Here is an 18,450-nt window from a genome sequence, read left to right as displayed (position 1 = left end):
CCAGGTGGCTCTGATTTCACTCATCTGGGTGGGTCTGCTTTACATGAAAATCAGTAACCACCAATTACCCACCTTGCTTTCACCTGAACAACCCAAACCGTGTTGATTTGTCCATATGCCTTTTTAGTCTTTTGTACACAAACAATTTTGTGTGTCATTCTAGTCCCTTCCACAAGACAGCCCTAATGCCCCTTGTGCTACCGCCTAGATTTAATGACTGGGCAGAAAGTGGACCCAATGCCCTTCGGGATGGCAGGATTTCCTTGTTACCCAGAAAAGTTCAATGAAAAGCAGGCACGATGTCAAGGCTCCCCACACCCTGTCATCCTGCCCCGAAACAGGCCAGCTGGGGAGCCACACTAGATGTTGCCCAGGACACTTTGGGAACAGGGGGACTGACAATCTTCCTTCCTCTGGCGAAAGGGCATCCTCTGGGGAAATCAGAGCTTCCAGGCCACATCTAGAGGCTGAGAAGGAAGAACCCTCCCCCAGCCTTGAAGCCAGAGCTGCTGACGTTAGTCTGGATGGCTATGGCCAGAGCTGCGGTACCAGAAGTGGCAAAGAGTGTGGGAGAACAAACAGCTCTGAGGCTCGACGTGGAGGTTGAAATCTTGCCTCTGTATGAACTTGGGGTAGTTGCTTACCTTCTCCATGCCTTGAATTTCCTATGGGTAAATTCCAGATAGTAATAGAACCTACCTCATAGAGTTACAATAAGAATTAGCTAAGTTAATGCTTATAAAGTGCTTAGAGCAATATGTAGCCCATAGAACGAATCCATTTGAAGCCAGCAAGCTATCACTATTACTAATGAGGCCGGGGTTGAGGGTTCCAGTTCCCGTCCTGCCTGAGTCTCCAGCTGTCAGTCATGGCTAGAAGGACTCTGTGTGGCTGGGCAGCCCTGGCCCGTTCCTGCTACTCAGACAGGCTTGGTGGGTGGGGTGAACAATGCACTGAAGTGGCTGCCACTGTGACTCACCTGCAGCTGCAAGACCTGCTTCTCGAAGGCAGTTGCTTTGGCCTCCAGAGCCTTCCGCTGCTGCTCCTCTTGCCGTGCTGTCTCTGACTTCTCCACCAGCTCCTTGCTCACCTTGCTGAGCTCCTGCCGGAGCTTGGCCAGCTCTGCGTTCTGCCTGCAAGACAGTCACCAGCCCCCAGCTGACAGACAGAAGAGGGCTCGAGTCAGCTCTTGCCAGCCCTGAGAGCTGCCCCTGGCTGACTGGGACCGTGATATGAGCCCTCCCTCTGGGCCACCTGCTCTTTCCTAAGTAGCTGCCTGAATCTTGGAGCTATTACTAAGCACCTCTTGCATTATCAGCCAGGTGGGGTTTTACCAGCATGGTGTGTGGACCAGAGAGAGCGAAGAGCAAAATGTGCACTAAAAGGTCCCACAGGCGCCCCTCCCAGATACCTAGGAATTCAGATAGAAAAAGGTAAGACACAATTTTCCTCATTGCCAACGAGGGTCCAAACAAGCCCTGGGATGCAGGCTGCCTTGCTGGACCCCTGCAGGGCTTGGGGCAGTAGCCCATTGGAGTCCTGTTTCACTGGAGGCCACCCGAAGCAGGAGGCTGAGGCCCTTCACAGAACAGAGCTCTCAATACCGCATAAAAGGTGGGTCTCAGGACCAGGGAGAAGTTCAGGAGGGAGGGAAGGAGACGTGGTTAACAGGAAAAAAAGGGGCAGGTCAACGACTGCCTTTCCTAGTGTGAAGAGGTCATCAGCATGCAGTCCTCCTTCACTAGACAGCTTTTCAAGACAGGACCGACGGTTCAGCCAAGGGACAGACCAGACAAGACTGTCCACAAGCCTGGGAGGCAGGAAACCTGGCCAAGACCAGCTCTGTCTACTGCTGGGGGTGAGAGGGTCCCACCTCTGGACTTAGGTTTCCCCATCTGAACTAGGGAGGCCATCCAAAACCCTCTGCGGGCCGTCAGCTCAGGTTTTACAGCACCAAGATCCAAGACTGGAGAGCTCACGGGAACTGCTGGACTCCAGGACCCTTGATGAAGGTGGGCGGCTGGGTGGGCAGCTCCTTGGGACTGATATGCAGCTAGGGAGGGGCCTGGGAACACCCATCCATATGGGCAGATCTCCCACGAATTGACAGAGTCAGCAGCCGCCTCCTCAGGACCACGGGTCTCCATGCTTCGGAGCTTTCCCCAGGATAGAGGCCACAGCAAACCCTGCATGGGGAAGCCAGAATGCTCCTCCACCCCATGTTCACCTTCTGCTGTGGCTGCAGAGAAGAACCCATGGGCCAGGGTGGAGATGAGATGTGTACACACACACACACACCCAAAGGGGACCTCCAGAGAGAAGAAACCGGCCTGGGGAGGGTGGCCTTTGGCTCTCACTCCGTGGCAGGAGGCCCACCAGCAAAACAGGCGTGCGGGCACTGATATGCCTCCCTGGTCTAGATCTTGGGCCAACACTGTCCCCTGGACTTCCAGTTAAAACACCCACTGAGGGTGCCCGTGCTCTGCCTAAGTCAGTTCTCCTCTTGGCAAAAGGAAATGCTCTGGGGGCAACGCAGATCCCCAGAAAGTCCCTTCAGGATGCTTCAGGCCAAGAGGAGGCAAAGAAATGTGAATCAAAAGAAAATGCAGGGGCCTTCCTCTAAGAACATGGCTGAGGTTCCGTACTGCCCGCTGGGGTCGTCCACTTGCTGTGGACTTGCCAGAACTTCAGCTCCCGAGAGGCAACGTGGAGATCGAGAACTCTGCTAAACAGGCCGGGCCAGTGTGCTGTGAAGCGATACTTGTCACCAATGCATCGAAAGCAAATGTCCCTCCAGCACAGACCTCGTTTCCAGTGGAGAATCAAGGCGTTCAGGCCCACAGCGGATCCCTACAACACATTGAACTCTGAACTTGGACAATCCACTCAGCCTTGATACTCTAGGTCACAATCAGGAGTTTTTAAAAGCCTCAAATCAGGATGTTGTGAAGATAGACATGGAAATAGTATCTGCTCGTCCAGGAAAGCAGATGCTGGCACCAGCCAGGACCTGAGGGGCTCTTGATCACAGGGGCATGGGCAAGGGTGTGCTGGGGCTCACTCCTCCCTGCAGCCTGACCACAGGAGAGGATGCCAGCCATGCGCTGGAAGGCTCAGCTGCTCCGAACCAGGTAAGAGATGGAGGAGGAGGATGGAGCCTCAAATGGGGAGGTGCAGAAGTGCCCAGTAGCCCCATATCCAGCCTTGCAGGAGGCTCAGGGACCCCCAGCTCCAGAGGCCCCCAGGGCTGTGCCGTTGCCAAATCCGACTGGGAGCACTGAGCTTACTTGCTTTCCACCTGGCTCGTCGCTTGGTTCAAGGCGTCCCTCAGGATGGAGTTCTCCTGCTGCAGGCGGGCCAGCTGTGTGTTAGGGCCATTCTCCAGCTGTTCCTGAAGTGTCCGGACCTAAAACCATTGATGGATATCAGTGCTACTTGGCCTTACAGGGAGCTGACTTCTGGAGCCAGATTAGTGAGATAACAGCCGCAGACAAAACCCCCAAGGGCTCGCTTCCCCACATGAGGTTGACAGGACCCCTAAGAACAAGAGTCTGGAAACTGAACAGCTCTAGCATCAGGAGCTCAGGGCCAAGAGTGACCCCCCAGCCACACACCTCCTCTCCCCTCTGAGGCTTCCAGGCAGCAAAGTGCTCAGTCCAGAGTACCAGAAATACTCCACACACTCTCAGCCTGAGGTCTGAGACAAAGGACACAGCCATGGTCACAGCCTAAAACTACCCAGGAAGCCTGGGATCCTGCCTCTGGCCTCCTGTGGCCCACCATGAGCAGAGCACAGGTTTGAGAAGATGAGGTCCAGGGCTCTGACTCCGCAGGCCAAGGTGGACACACCTCCCCTGGCCCCATTCCAGAGCCTTTTGCTTTAGGTGATTTTTCCAACCTCAAGTAGAAAAGGCAGAGCCAGCATTACTCTAGGATCACAGGGAGGCTGAGAACTTGACCCACAGGCACCCAGGAGACAGGACATAAGACTGGCTACTTGGGACCCAATTATTTTCAAAAAGAGCTCTTTAAAATGTATGTTACATTTTCCCAGTTAGTATCATTAAATATATAAGGTAGGCTGGCTGCCACTATCTGGCCAGATAAAAACAGTTGCTTCCTTCAAAAACAAACCAGATTCTATAGACCCACCCCCATCCCCGAGGGCACCCTGAACTGCCCTTTGCGACCACTCCAGCCCTCCTTGGCCCCACACCACTGCTCACCTTGCCCTGCAGCTCTTGCACCTCCTTCATGTGATCCCGGTAGCTGGCCTGCATTCGGGCCTGCACAGCTGTCATCTCCTGATCCTTGGCCACCAGCTGCTTTTTCACCTTGGCCTCCCCAGCTGCTGCCTTTGCCTTTTCTGCTGCCAACTCCTGGAGAAAGCAGAGGGCCAGTGAGGCAGGGGCAGGAGCTTATCAGATGGGACTGAGATCATCAGAACCCAGAGCATCAGCTGGGGCTAGGGCTGGGAGGAGCTTCCGAGCAGAGCACAAGACCCCATCTCCTGAGTCCCGACAGATCCACGCCAGCCACAGCAGACAGCAAGCAGGAGACAAGAGGTTACCAGCAAACCCTGCTGGCTTGACCAACTAAGGGCTGGATGTCAGGCCTTGGCCACAATGGATATGGACACCAGCAAGAGCTAAGTAAACAGTATTCTCTTCCTAGGCTCTCCAGGGACACTCCAGCTCTGCTGGGATTACAACACTCCAGTTGGCGTGGTCCCTGATATCCAGGCCCCAGAACGCCTACCTCTACTTGAGTACCTTTGTCAGGACTGACAGGCTCCAAGTTTGATGGCTGGGGTGGGGACACTGCCCGTCCTATCATGGCTGGGGAATCAGCCCCACTCCTGGAGGGCCTCGTCTGTTGTGGGCAACCACTCAGTCCTCCTTGGGGGAATGTCTGCTCTGGGCAGTGTCAGATGCCACAATGAACACAGGATGTTTGGGCCTGGGGGCCCAGAGCCTTAGGCAGGGGCAGAGCACAGGGTGGGAAGGGGAGGCTGAGGGAGAAGAGCTGGCTGGGATCTGTGTTATTCCAGAAGGAATGGCAATGGACATAGCCTTGTGGAATCACAGTGCGAGGGAGGGTTGATGAAATGGGCCTCTGGGAAGTGGGTGCTCTCCGTCCAGTGGGCCTTCAGCCAGAATAACAACTACTTAGTATGGCTCCAATTTGCCTGGGTGACTGGGATGTAAGTGTCTCATGAGATTCAAAGCCCCATCTCTCCCCATTCTGGGCAATGAAACAGAGAAATGGGAAATCCTCTCCTTTCTCCAGTCCAGGGCTGCCAGGGAGACCCATCCCAAAGGGCCAGAGTGCCCCTCCTGTCTGAGATGGGTGAGAATTGGAGGCAAGGCGAGGAGCTGGGTGCACAAGGGGGGAGGGGCACTGGCTTCCAGGGCTGCTCTGTGTGGTTGGGGTTCCCTAGAAACACCTGGGACCCACTGGCCCTACTTTTCAAAGACAATCCTCCTCCTGGCTCCACCAGGGAGAGAACCCACAGGGACATGAGGTCCAGACTCAGGAATGATTCACTGATTATCCACAGAAATGGGAGGAGAGGCTGGCACTGTGTGCCCGCCCTGGGACAGACAGGTGTCTCATTCAAGTCTCAGTAAGGTGAGGATCTTGATCCCCAGGTTAAAATGGAGCTCACTGACCCTTGGGAAGATGTTGTTCTAGGCTGGGGAGCAGCTGTAAGTAGCAGAGGTGGTCTGGAACCTGGGACTGTGAGTCCACAAGGGTCCCAGAAAGTGGGAGAAACGAAAAGCTGCCCCACTCCTCTGGCTGGCCCGGCACCAATAAAGCAGGGCAGGGCAACTTTGTGGGAATTCAAAGCTCCACCAAGCTTCCTCTAATATACATGGCCCTGCCAGCTCCTCCAGCAAAACTCCACACACTAGCAACACGGTGATGCCTTCTAGTACAGGATCCAGGCTTGGAAGAAACCAAAGCTCAGAGAGACCCTAGAGTGCCCATAGCCACACCAGCAGCAGGTGGTGCAGCCACATTGGATCATCCTCCGCCCACCTCTGCTGTCCACAACTAATGGACACCCAGAAGCTGGCACTGAGCATCTGTCTAGGGCAGTGATGGCAAACCTAGACACTCGTGTCAGAGGTGACACGCAAACTCACTTTTTTGGTTAATTTTTCTTTGTTAAATGGCCTTTAAATATATAAAATAAATATCAAAAATATAAGTCTTTGTTTTACTATGGTTGTAAATATCAAAAAATGTCTATATGTGACACGGCACCAGAGTTAAGTTAGGGTTTTTCAAAATGCTGACACGCCGAGCTCAAAAGGTTCGCCATCACTGGCCTAGGGACAGCCTTCCCCACGCTGGGCAGGACTCATGCAATTCCAGGCATCTAGCTGGGATCCCAAGGCCAGCAGAATCTAATGGGATTTCCCTTCCTTTAGCCTCTGGGCTTTTTTAAAGGGCAGAGAAAGGCCAGCTTTTCCTCAGGGCATTTGTTTAGCCCTCCTTGGCTTTGTTTTCTCCTAAGAGCTCAGAATCCCAGGATTCCTCTCGTCACATTCTAAATTCAGTTGCAAAGGTCAGATTCATTTTCCTGAAATGCATCCCCAGTGGTGCTGGGGACTGGAGGACTGGAGCCCAGATTTCTTTGACTGGGCTGGGCGAGGAGGCTTGGCACCAGCACAAACACTGCTGGCTCAGAAACGGCACTCTGCTCTCAGTCCGAGAGTGGCCCTGCTTGGTGTGAGCTTCCGAAGCCTGGTGAGGCATGGACAGCAAGAAGACCTCCCACTCCATCCCTGGGAGCACACCACCCTGAGGGTCTTCTTGACTGCATGACGCTAGGCCCGATCTCCCAGGCTGAGAGAACACAGGATGGGGTCTAGTCCAGAGCTCTGCCTCAGGACAGGGGCCCCATGACAGAGCACCTGGTGCCTCAGAAGACTACAGCTAGAAAGATGGTTTTCCAGAGGGCTACACCAAAGCCATGCATGGTTCCTCAAACCCAGGCACAGGGCCAGAAGACTGTCAGAAGGCTAGGACGAAGTCAAGGGTGCCTATGCCCGTTAAGTCCTGCAGCTGGTGCCTAAAATGGTCCCTGAGCCCAACTCTGCTGAGACTTCACCCATTTGTGAAGCATGGATCCATCACAGAAAACAATCCATAAGGAGAACGAAAACACGTGGAGGGAACCAGATCCTTATGAGAGGAGAAATTCCACATTTCCCAAAATTTAGTTTCTCATATAACTTTCCTCAATGGTCCTGGGCTAGGAGACATGACAAGAATGAAATCAACACATCAGCTCTGCCCCAAACTCTCAACAGAGAAATGCAGGAACCTGATGTCCATGGATTCCAGAAGCACAGGGAGGAAAGGTGACAATTCCAAACCATCAGAGGCTGTATCTTCTTAGCTGGCCTCAGGCCTCAGCAGCCACTTGCTGACAGGCGGCCTGCTAGGCTGAGCCAAGCAAGCTGGTTAGAGTCACCAGGGACAGAAACAGTGGCACATGACTGCAATGGCAACCTCTGTGCTGAGACCAGAAACTGGGGGCTCCGGAAGGATTCCCGAGGGAGAGCAAATTGAGTCTTCCAGGATAGGGAAAAAATGCCCAGCCAGTTCAGCAATGAAGAGCATTTGAGGCTAATGGCAGAGCATAAAGAGTGCCTCGCAGGACCAGGTTAGCACTTGAGAGCCTGAGAGGACCTCCTTGGGCTGCAGGGAGGAGGATGTAGTCAGAGGAGGGAGGGCTGGATGCACCTCAGACATCTCCTCGCCTTGGAGCCAAGGCCTGGATTCCTGGAGGGTGAGATGAGTAATGAAACCAAGGGCTGCACCCCTACATATCTCACAGGCCCCTGCAGCTGCAGCCAGGGAGATCTACCAGGGGAGGGCTAGACATATAATAGAACTGAGGAGAGTATCTGTAGATTAGCTGCCACTGTGGTTTTGGCAATCTCGTGAAGCAGCCACCACTGAGGGAGAGCAGTAAGTGTCCAGCACAAGAGGCAGTGTCTGAGGGGCCTCCTTCTGCACGGTTCACTGAGCCGCAGTGGCCGGAGACACCAGTAGTGGGGAAGAGATGCCAAAGAGGCCAGCATCACCGTCAGAGGTTGCACTTATTCACTCATCACACCTGTAGCCCTTCCTAAATTCAAGGTGGTAGGCACAAGGTACTAGCCAGGCAGCCCCATGCCAGTCAGCTGTGGGAACACTCACTCCTTTTTTTCCCCTCACCTGAACCTTACTTTGGGGGTATCAACAAATTTTCACAGGCATTTCTCAGTTTGTCCAGTAAGAGGGTATGGAAGGACGGCTCCCCTAAACCATAGACACTTAATCAATGGTGTGCTGGTCAGCTAGCTCTTAGGGAGAGAGCTCTGAGCTGGCTCACTTCCATGGTGTAAATGCTCCTGGCCTAGGGCATACTATGTCATGTCTACCAGGAAGAGACATGTGCAGTCGGCTCTTGGGTGCAGGGCAAATGGCTCCAGCCACCCTGCATTTAACCAACCACACAAGATGGACTTGTGTGAAGGCCACATATTGAGCCTCCCACACCCCCAACCTAAGCAGAAGCTACCAAGCTCTAGACCTGCCTTTTTTTTCCCTTCTCCTGGGCGGAGCATTAACCAAGAGTAACCAACCAAAGGCTCATCTTCTACTCCTGCCTTCCCCCCAAACTATGCCATTTGGCTCAAAGCCACATCCCTCCAATTTAGGACAGGAACTCAGGCTGCCTCACTTATGAGTCTTCTCAAATGAGCAGATGGAAGGTGCCCAGAGAAGGGGCTGCAGCCTAGACACTATGGGGCATCCGGAGGCCCAGCCCACCCCTGTACCTGTTGCACCGTTAAAGGAGGCAGAGAGCAGGGAGAGGGAGAGGACAATGCTCAGCATTGTGCTGGCAAAACCTAGCCCATGGGCTGGGACACCAGAACTTTCTCCTCAGAAGGGGAGGGAGAAGCCCCAGTGAGTTCTGACAGGGAGAGCAGCCCATGTGCATGTGTCCTGACTCATCTGACTGCTGTTCACTGAGTACAAACGTCACACACCGGCCATCAGCTGACTCAGGAGCCAGGCTTTCCCTCAGGATTGCTCCACAGATAGCAGAAAGTGGAGAAAAGCAGCCCCCTCTGCCCCATGAAAACAACTGTGGGTCAACTGCGCCCATCCTCCTTTTCAGGGTGTATACCCTAAAACGATGGCCCATAACTGTGGGACAGGGCAATGACCCCATCTCACACTACATAACAACCTGCGTTCCTAGTCCTGAGAAGGAAGCAGCCACCCCATGGAGCTCTGCAGGGGCTGTACAGGCTGGCCTCAGGCTCCCATAGTCGCAGTGCGCGTTGGTTCAAGGGGCAGTTACATGGGCAGTCCCGAGCAGAGCCAGAGTAGGGAGGCAACCCCCGACCCAGGAGCAGCACTGCCACAGCCCAGGGGCTCTCAGGATGGGGCATGCGCTGGCCGTACCTTATTGAGTTCCCTCAGTTTGCTCTTGGCAACAGCCGCGTCTTCCTGCTCTGTGGCCAGCAGCTTTTCCTTCTCTTCCAGCTGGCGTTTCAGAATCGCCACAGGGTCGCCCTTCTGAGTGGCCTGGAAATATCCACAGAGCCACATTAACAGAGGGTACAGACAACTTGGTTTGTCCCCCCAACCCAGCAGACTCTGACCCAGTGTCCTGATGAAGTGGGAGCAGGAACTTCAAGACAAGCAGGTTCCACCCTGACTCCAGACATTTCTGGGGAAAGCCCGCCCCCCGCCTTAGACACCCAGTCTGTAGGGCCTCCAGAACCCACGTGCTTAGAAGCTGTTTGGCAAAAGCACTGGATCTTTGAGGTAGTTTTCAGGAGCATAGCGTTTCCCATTAACTTGGGTCAATGGAGGCCAGGGCCTCTCCAATGGGGGCAGTGGCCACTGTTTCTGATTCAGTGCCTAGCCCTTAGATTCTGGGTGCAGCCGGTAGATCCCTGGCTGAGGCACAGAAGCCATGGGAGGGGAAGCGTATTCTGGGACAGTAGCCTGAGTGGAGTTCAGGCCTCTCCTTGGAGAAGTGAGGTCATCCTGACCTCCAGCCACTCACAGCCAGGAAACCTCCTTCCACATACACACCCCTCTCTATTGTCACTGAGCGAGCAGCTCCCTGCAACTGCATGACACATCACAGTTCAGCAAGGGCCAGGAGTAGAGGAACCCCCACTGGCCTTTTAGGGCACCCCCCAACATCTCTAACCACTAAGTTGCCACAAAATTCTCCATCAAAATTACCTACAATTCCAACTCTGATTAAGGAATAAATAAATATGTGCCATGCAGCACTTCCTGGTGGCAGCTTATTCACCAAGGTACCAGAGGGTGGGTGCCAGCATCTGAACTGGCCCCCAACAGCAGGAGGGAAGGTGCTTCTGGTTCCATCACAAGGTTCCCTCACTCAGTGTGTCCCTACACATAGTCCTTCCTGCACCCAGAGCCCTGGCCACAAACTAGCTGGGCCCCCGCTCCTGTGTTGCACCCCCAGTCCCCTGGAACTCAGAGTGCTGCCCTGGCTCTTTATGTTTCAGTGGCCCAGCCACGGCTGGGCTGTAGCTGAATCCGAAGGATCTGCAGGGTAATTCCTGCAGCTTCTGCTTGGAAAAGGGCAACAGGGTTCTGCCGAGAAAGGTGAGTGGAGGCTGTTCCCTGTGCAGGTTGGCAAGCCAGGTGTGGCCACCCCAGGACCAGGTAGCCACTACAATTCACAGGTCCCTGAGAGGGAGGGGGAAAGGCCAGCTGCAGAGGCCATTAAACGCAGGCAGGGGAGTGTGGGCCCACCTTATGCCAGGTGTCCTGAATGACACCAGCCTTCTCAGACAGGATCTCAATTAGCCGCTGGGCCTCACCCTCGTTGAACACCATGCTTCCAACCGTGGAGACCAGCGTCTTGTAGGGGAGGCAGAGAGGACTGTCGGTGTCCAGGGACCCTGTGCAGAGGGAAGGAGCAAGGACTTACACTCAGACAGGAGCAACCAAGCCAGTCAGAGCCAAAGATTCTATCCAGCTGCCTGGGGTGTGGCTTCTTGACTTAGGTCCCAATAAACTCATCGTAAGTTGAAAACATCGGAAGTCAAAATGCATTTAATACACCTAACCTACCGAACAGCTTAGCCTAGCTGACCTTAAATGTGCTCAGAACACTTATATTAGCCCCAAAGTCATGGAGCACAGAACCTATTTTATAATAGTGTTGACTATCGCCCAGCCAGCATGGCTCAGTGGTTAAGTTTCGACATATGAACCAGTTCACGGTTTGAATCCTGGTCAGGACACTCGCACAGGTTGTGGGCTCAATCCCCAGTATGGGGTGTGCAAGAGGCAGCCCATCAATGATTCTCCCATCATTGATGTTTCTCTCTCTCTCCCTTCCTCTCTAAAATAAATAAAAATACTTTTAAAAAAATAAAGTGTTGACTATCTCATGCAATTTATTACATGTATCGCTTTCAAATCACTGCAAAATTGAAAGACTGTAGGTGGAACCAGTGTCAGTCGGGGACCATCTGCACTCAGAAATGGAATAAACTGAGGGCCCTGCACATGCTTCCTGACTGTCCAAAAACAGCCGATGGAGAAGTCCCAAATAAAGAAAAGTGGAGTTTTCCTAGGTTGGGGGAGATACCTCACCCTTATCATCAAAATGAGCAGAATTAATCAAGGCAAAGGTGCTTTTTCTTTCCTTCTCAGACAGAATCGGTCTTTTTTTCCACTTTTTCTCAAACAGCTCAGCAAGGCTCACCCCCTGCATGACCAAGCCCTATGGCCCTGCAGGTCCTGACTGACCAGTGAGCCCATCATTCCCCACAAACACAGATGCCAACAGCCACACCCATGGGGGAACCATGGGAAGCAAAAGGCCCATGTCTCCAAGGTTGCTCTGAGGTCCCAGGGAAAAGGGGGCTGCTCCCACGCAGTCAGGTTCAAACACAATTTCCCGTTCCCCTGGATGAAGCTTAGGGACGCTTTAGGAGGGAAGGCTGGGCTCGGTTCTTGCAGAAGGGCCTGCCCACGCCTCAGTCCATTAGTGACTCTGAAGGAGACAGAGCCATTTGCCAAAAACCAATGGTCACTTCTGAAACATTCCTGGTGCCACACCCCCAAAAAACTTTGCTCTCATCGCAGACTCTCACAGAAAAAAGGGGTGAACCAAGATGCCCTGACTGGCAGGAGCCCTGCATGAAATGCTCAGGCAATTCCTTATGTTGAGGCTCAAATCTGCCCTTTAGCTGAATGACAGGGCCAAAAATGAGCTGAAACCAAGAAAACAGGCTAACCTGTGTGGCCCCTTCAGCTAAGCCCACCCTGAGGACAATGAATGGAGAAGGTTTCCATAGCAACCCCAAATTCTCTGGCTTATCATAATATTTTCATCACAAGTCAAAGCATTTAGCATGATACCTTAATAAGGAGTATGTGGGACATGGGCGAGCTGGTTGCTATGAGCACCTTCATTTTTGAGCTTTTTACCTTGGTGAACCTTGAGATTAGAAATAACCATGGTGACATTAAAGGCCTAAGAGCGCAAGGGTACCATGAAAATGGGTTGGGGGAGTGGGAGAGGAAGCATGTCCCCTTCAACCTTCTGTCTTTTCATTGAAATGTATATAAAATAAGGAATAATTTTAATGGCAACTTATGAACACTAGAAAAAAATTGAGTACAGCTAGACCAAAAGAAAATAAAAACCACTCTCTAGTTCACTACTGGGAGAAAATCCCACTGTTAGCCTTTTAGGCTTCCTACTTTCCCCTCTCAACCTGTAGGCGGATGTTTACTGCCAGTGTTTTCCCGAAGGAGGAGGACCACTCGTTTCACAGATACCCCTGAAGCAAGACTGGGCAGGCCAGCCTCTCTGAAGCCGAGCACCGCACAATTTCCTGTCCTCACTCAGAAAGGTCTACTCCTGTATTGTCTGGTACACTGGCCACCAACCAAGTGGAGGTACACCATGGATTTTCAAAAACTTCATATAAAGAAGTTAAATACCTGTCATAACTTTTTTATATTGATTGTATGTTATAATTATAATGTTTTGGGTAAACTGGGTTAAATAAAATACGTCATTAAAATGAATTACATCATTAAAATGAATTACATTTGTTTCTTGTTTGCCTTTTTTAATGTGACTACCAGGAAGGTTTAAATTCCCTATGTGGCGCACACATGTGGCTCACACTGTTTCTACTAGACAGGCCAGTTTGCTCCTTTCCAGCCCTAGGGACCCCCAAAGCACTCCCGACTGAAATCCTGGCAGCCTCCACCCCCATAGGGGCCTCAGACCAGAGGCTTGGGCCTCTCTTGAAGGCTCTCCTTGAAGACCATCCTTCTAGACTCCTAAAGCCCCGAGAGCATTGCTGGGGTGAAGGGGACATCAAGGTAATGCAGCTACACTTCACTGTGAAATGTCATTTCCTTCACAGGCATCGATCACCCCAGTGGTCTCGACAATGTGCAATCCCTCCTGAAGGTCTAGGAGACACGAATCTTAAGACACCCAGTCCATAAACCATTTCTGAAATTACTCTGTAAATGTGTATTCTAATACATCTTTAATAAAACTTAATGTAATTGTATTATTTTATTAGCTATAATAATAAACAGTAATAAAAACTTGTAACAAGTGAAACAATCCAAAGCTACATACAGCAACACTTAATTCTCTCCTGCCCACTCCCCTCACAGAAACTTGCATGGCCTTCTCCATCCTCATACAAACACTATCTTTTACATTATTTTTAGAAAGCAATAACCTAACATTTTTTCATTAAGTCTTTTAGGTAAGAATGGTGCCATCTCTATGCTTCCTAAATCAGAGAAGACTAAAAGAAAAAGGAACTAGAATTTCTGGATATTTGTGGGGGTCACATTTATTTCCGAGTTTCAGATCCTCTCACCATATCAGCAGCACTAAGCCCTCCTTGAGAGAGACAGGCACACTGACTCCATCAACGAACAGCATACTCACAGGAGTTAATACATGCTTGAACATCACGCCTGACTCCAGCAAATACTCCGAAATCTAGAAATAATCCTTGGTATTATGAAATCTTAAGGCACTAAAATAAATTTGTCAAAGATTCAACATCTACTAGTAATCTGTCAAACCACAGACTTCATAAAGACCAGGAGGCAGTGACATCTCGTTAGATCAGTTCACTCAGGGCCTGCTCCTGTAGCTAATGTTTTGCCTACCTTGGTGAGTCTGAAATACCAGGAACAGGACAGGGAGGCCTAGGGGAGGAATGAGGCAGCAGGAGAACAGAGTGGAGAGGCAGCGTCCCACTGCTCTAGAATACTCCAGACGCCTGTCTGGCAGGGGTGGGACAGGCCTGGGCTCAGGGGAAGCCTCTTCTGAGCAGGGTGGCCTTGGGCATGGTTCTTCAGCTCCAGGTGATGGACCTCATGGTCTGAACCAGAAGCCTCAGAGCTGCGGGCTTGTTTAGAGAGCTGGACAGGAGATTTTTATATGCTGTCTCCTGGCCTTCATTTAGCTAACTCAATGAAAAACAGATAAAGAAAACCACTGTGGAGCTGAACAAACTCATCCATGGGCCAGGGCCAGCCTTTAGGTCACCTCTGACCTTGGGCAGAGGCACCATGGTCAGAACAAGGCCCCGAGGGGCCTGGGCTCGAATTCCAGCCCTGCTCCTTCCTGCCTGCTCACCCTGGACAGGTGGCTTCACCTCTCTCTGCCTGTTTCCTCACCAGTGGCACATGGATAGCAACTGATCCTCCTTCACAGCCTCGCTACAATGTGCTTGAACAATGCCTGGCACAGGGTAAGGCACTGCCGAATCTACCCACAGGCCACCTTCAAGCCCATCACAGGAGAAATCGCAGACCCAGACCCTCCCGGAACAGACAGTGCTCCTAGGGAGGAGCTCAGGGTAGCTGAAGCAATTCTGCCCTTTCTCCTACTCCCATCAATGGAATGGAAGTCATACAAAAGTGGTGCCCAAAATACCTCTGTGGACAGAGAACCACAGCCTGTGAACCCTCTGGCTCCTGCCTTGTACCACTGTTCTCACTCAGTAGGTTAAAGGAGCAGCACATACAAGCAAGGAGCCATATGCCTCCTTGGCTCTCAGCTCTGATAATGCGCATAACGCTTCAAATTCCAAAACTAAGCTCCCTTTTGTGACCACAGGGGAGGCTCAATCACCTAAAATTAAACTTGTCTTGCAAAAAAGGCACCCAGGAATCTCTCTCAACTGGGGTCCTCAGGAAAATTTTCTCTCTGCTTGCATAGTTACGAGGCTCCCCGTCATCAGGTTCTAGCCAAAGGGGACCCATTGGGTTCCACAGCCCAGCAGTTTCAGCATCAGCCCCTTCAGTGTGCAGTTACTGGAACACTCCTGGCACTGCTCACGCTCAGCTTACTCAACCAACAGGGAGGGTGTCGGGACCTCTCCAGTAACTGCATCTGAGCTCGAGACAGCTGGTAATCAATGAGAGATTATTACCACAGCTCTGCCACGGGCTCCAGCTCAACTCCAGCTGTTGTTGCAGGTGCCTGGCAGTCCTCCCTAGGGCAGGCAGATTCAGGTGGTCTTCATGCACAAAGTATGGACCCATGTGTACCTGGCAGTCTACAGAAGGCTAGGCCTGGTAAGGTAAGTTGGGTTGAAAGTGCCAGCTAAGACGGGTGGAGGAGACAGAGGACACGTGACAATCATGCAGCAGAGCCACACCAAAGGAACGCGGGACTGTGTGCGTCACTACAGAAGCAACGATGGCAGCAACACCAGAAAGGCTTTTAAACAAAGGATTCTTGAGCCAAACACTGCTGAGTAAGGAGAAGGCAAGGGCGGGGGCTTCAGCAAGGAGAGCAGCACACGACAGGCACAGAGGCTTGAAAGGGGCCTTACTAGTCAGAGCGAGGTTGTGAGGCCAGGGTAAGCCCAAGTCTTCATAGGCCCCAGGAATCCATATTTTATTCCACAGGCAAGGAGCAACGTCTAGAAGGGAGCAAGGTTTGCATTTGGGAAAAATTATTCCAGGACACGCAGTGGGACAAGGCTGGAGGCAGGCAGATCAAGGAAAAACCCACGCCTGAGAGTACAGAAAGCAGAACTGTTGGGACACAGGCCCTGTGTCAACTCAGGGTCTCGAGAGCAAAACCTGCCACAGGGCTGTGTGGTTTTAGGAGTTGGGGGGCGAACACCAATGGAAAAGACACTCATTTTCTCAGGGAATATCTGGAGCACTCTGAAGGCCTCAGACACACAGATGCAGGCAGAATGGCTGCTGCCTCCACTGTCCTTCCAACAGAAAGCCAGACACCAACCTCAGGGTGCCTTCTAGGTTGACATCCCCAATCACCTGAGCCAAACTCCAGTCAAAAGCCCCAGGGTCCCAGGAAGGGCTATCCTGCAACTCCTTGAAGCCCAACACTACACAAGCAATCATCTCATTTAGAGATGGACAAGCCCCTGACTCCTGCTGACCCCTAGTCCAGAGGGCATCTCCCTGAATCACAGAAGCTGGCAGGTGGGGACATCCATCTCTATAAATGAGAAACTAGGGCCAGCATTGTTGCTGGCCTAACCCACTACGCAGAAGGCAATTCATTGACAGAGAAGGGTCTCCCTGGGCTTGTGGGAAAGTGACCCTCATGGGCCCTGGATGAAAGATCCCTCAAATGCAGCAGCAGCAGCACCAGCAGCACCTGCAGGCCCTGCAGTCCTCATCAGTCCGTACCCCAGAGGTGGCTGGCCCTGTGCAGACTCCAAGCCCAGGGACTTGTCTGCCCTCATGACCGGATGTACTCAACCTGACTGCCATGGACATTAAAATCTGGTGTTTTAATTGCACTGGAATCAAGTACAAATAATGTCAACAGCAATGCTATTTGGACCTTTGAATCAGGCCTTTTTGTTTGGTTGGAGAAAAAGTAATCTTAACTGGGAAATTGGGCTCTTAATGATGTCTAATGGAATGTTCAAAAAATCCTATAAATTGCATGACTATTTCCCCCCTCAAATTTCAAAAAAATCAACTTCATATCTGAAACATGAACGCCACCTACAGCTTCTCTAAGACGTGGCATACCACACTGACAGTTGGCTTGCTTCCCGAGACACTTCTGTTCTTTTTTTTTTTTTTTTTTTTTAAAAAAAAAGTTGAATTTGAAGAACTAAGAGAAAGTGAATAAAGGCTCAAAGCCCCACAGAGACTTCTTGAGCTTCAGACTCTGAAAAAGTTAAAGTTCAAAAGAAAGAGTATGAAACTTACTCTCAATACACATCTATCTGTGCCTCAGCCCTAAGGTGGAGGGCACAGATGGAGGCCCAAGCTCCAGCTCTGATCCCTGCTGCATGATTTCTGGGAAGTTTAAAAACAGAGCTGAGCTTTGGTTTCTGTTCTTGTAAAACAGGTAAAAATACAAACCCACCTTTCAGAATGTTAGGGGGATACATTCATGGAGAAGAGTTTCATAAACCATGCACCGAATGGTGTCACATTCCCAGTGGTGACCCAGCACCAGGCTCAGACACAGTGAGTTCACAGCACAAAGGACAGCATGGGGGGCAGGGAGGTGGAATTGGAGGAAGGAAGGGGTGGTGTTCTTATCAAGTTACACAGTTGAAGATGAGGCCCCTGCTAAGCTACAGACACCTAAAGTTTTTCTGGTAGGTCTGAAAATTTCTCCGCATCTCCCTTGACCTCTGGGGACCCCTGCCCCATTTATTAGGTTAGAGAACATGATCCTATTTGCATTTCCACCTGCTCTGGCAGAGGGTGAAGCAGCCCCTTGAGGCCTGGCACAACATGCAGCTGCCAGACCCCCCAGGACACTGCCAGGTTTGTAAATGCAGGACACACCTTATAATATTCTTCTTAGCTCAGTTTGTGACCATTTACTGGGTACCCAAGGCTGGGACAGGCATGAGAAAAACTGGCCACTTTCTTTCCTCCACCTGGCCCCCCTAAAAGAGCAAGGACTTCTTTCTGCTGCTCAGAGGATACTCAGGGGACCTCTGGTCAGGGCTACACTGCCTCACAGCACCTGAAAGGACAGGGGTTCTGCTTGGTACAATAAGGTCCTGTTTATTTGACTCAGATAAATAATGGACTTTTTGTTTCTTTTCTATTTAAAAAATAATACCTACATGTTACAGAAAAACTGGGAAATGCAGAAGGGTGAAGATATTAAGATTTACCCATAATCCTGTCCCCCAAAGATGGCCTCTTTCTCCAACACGGGCTGTGTGCGTCTGAAAACATGGTCATCATGGGGTTATAAATACCTATGTCTCCTGGAGGGTGGCTTCCTTGGGCCCTGTCGTGGTGGCCTTCTGGCCCCAGAGTAAACCTTATACATCTGCAGATGGGAGCGTGTCAGGCATAAAGCCATCCTAGGGAAGAGGGCCATGCCCTGGCTTAGCCTTGCTCAGCTTCTGCTCCAAGCGAACC

At 51.5% G+C, this 18,450-nt stretch overlaps 1 protein-coding gene across 2 annotated transcripts in view; it reads right to left on the bottom strand.

The window, feature by feature from the left end:
- RRBP1 (ribosome binding protein 1) overlaps positions 1-18,450 on the bottom strand; it is a 71,658-nt gene that overhangs the window by 16,216 nt on the left and 36,992 nt on the right. For both annotated transcript variants that reach the window (XM_081096972.1, XM_081096971.1), the window contains 5 exons: positions 10,813-10,961; positions 9,475-9,597; positions 4,227-4,379; positions 3,288-3,406; positions 980-1,133 (listed from right to left, as the gene is read on the bottom strand). In XM_081096972.1, coding sequence (XP_080953098.1) covers positions 980-1,133; positions 3,288-3,406; positions 4,227-4,379; positions 9,475-9,597; positions 10,813-10,961 — 698 coding nt within the window. The remainder of the gene's footprint in view (positions 1-979; positions 1,134-3,287; positions 3,407-4,226; positions 4,380-9,474; positions 9,598-10,812; positions 10,962-18,450) is intronic.

This window comes from Myotis nattereri, assembly GCF_964212035.1.
Source record: "Myotis nattereri genome assembly, chromosome: 8".
Classification (NCBI taxonomy): Eukaryota; Metazoa; Chordata; class Mammalia; order Chiroptera; family Vespertilionidae; genus Myotis; species Myotis nattereri.
This window is presented reverse-complemented; position numbering and strand designations above follow the sequence as displayed.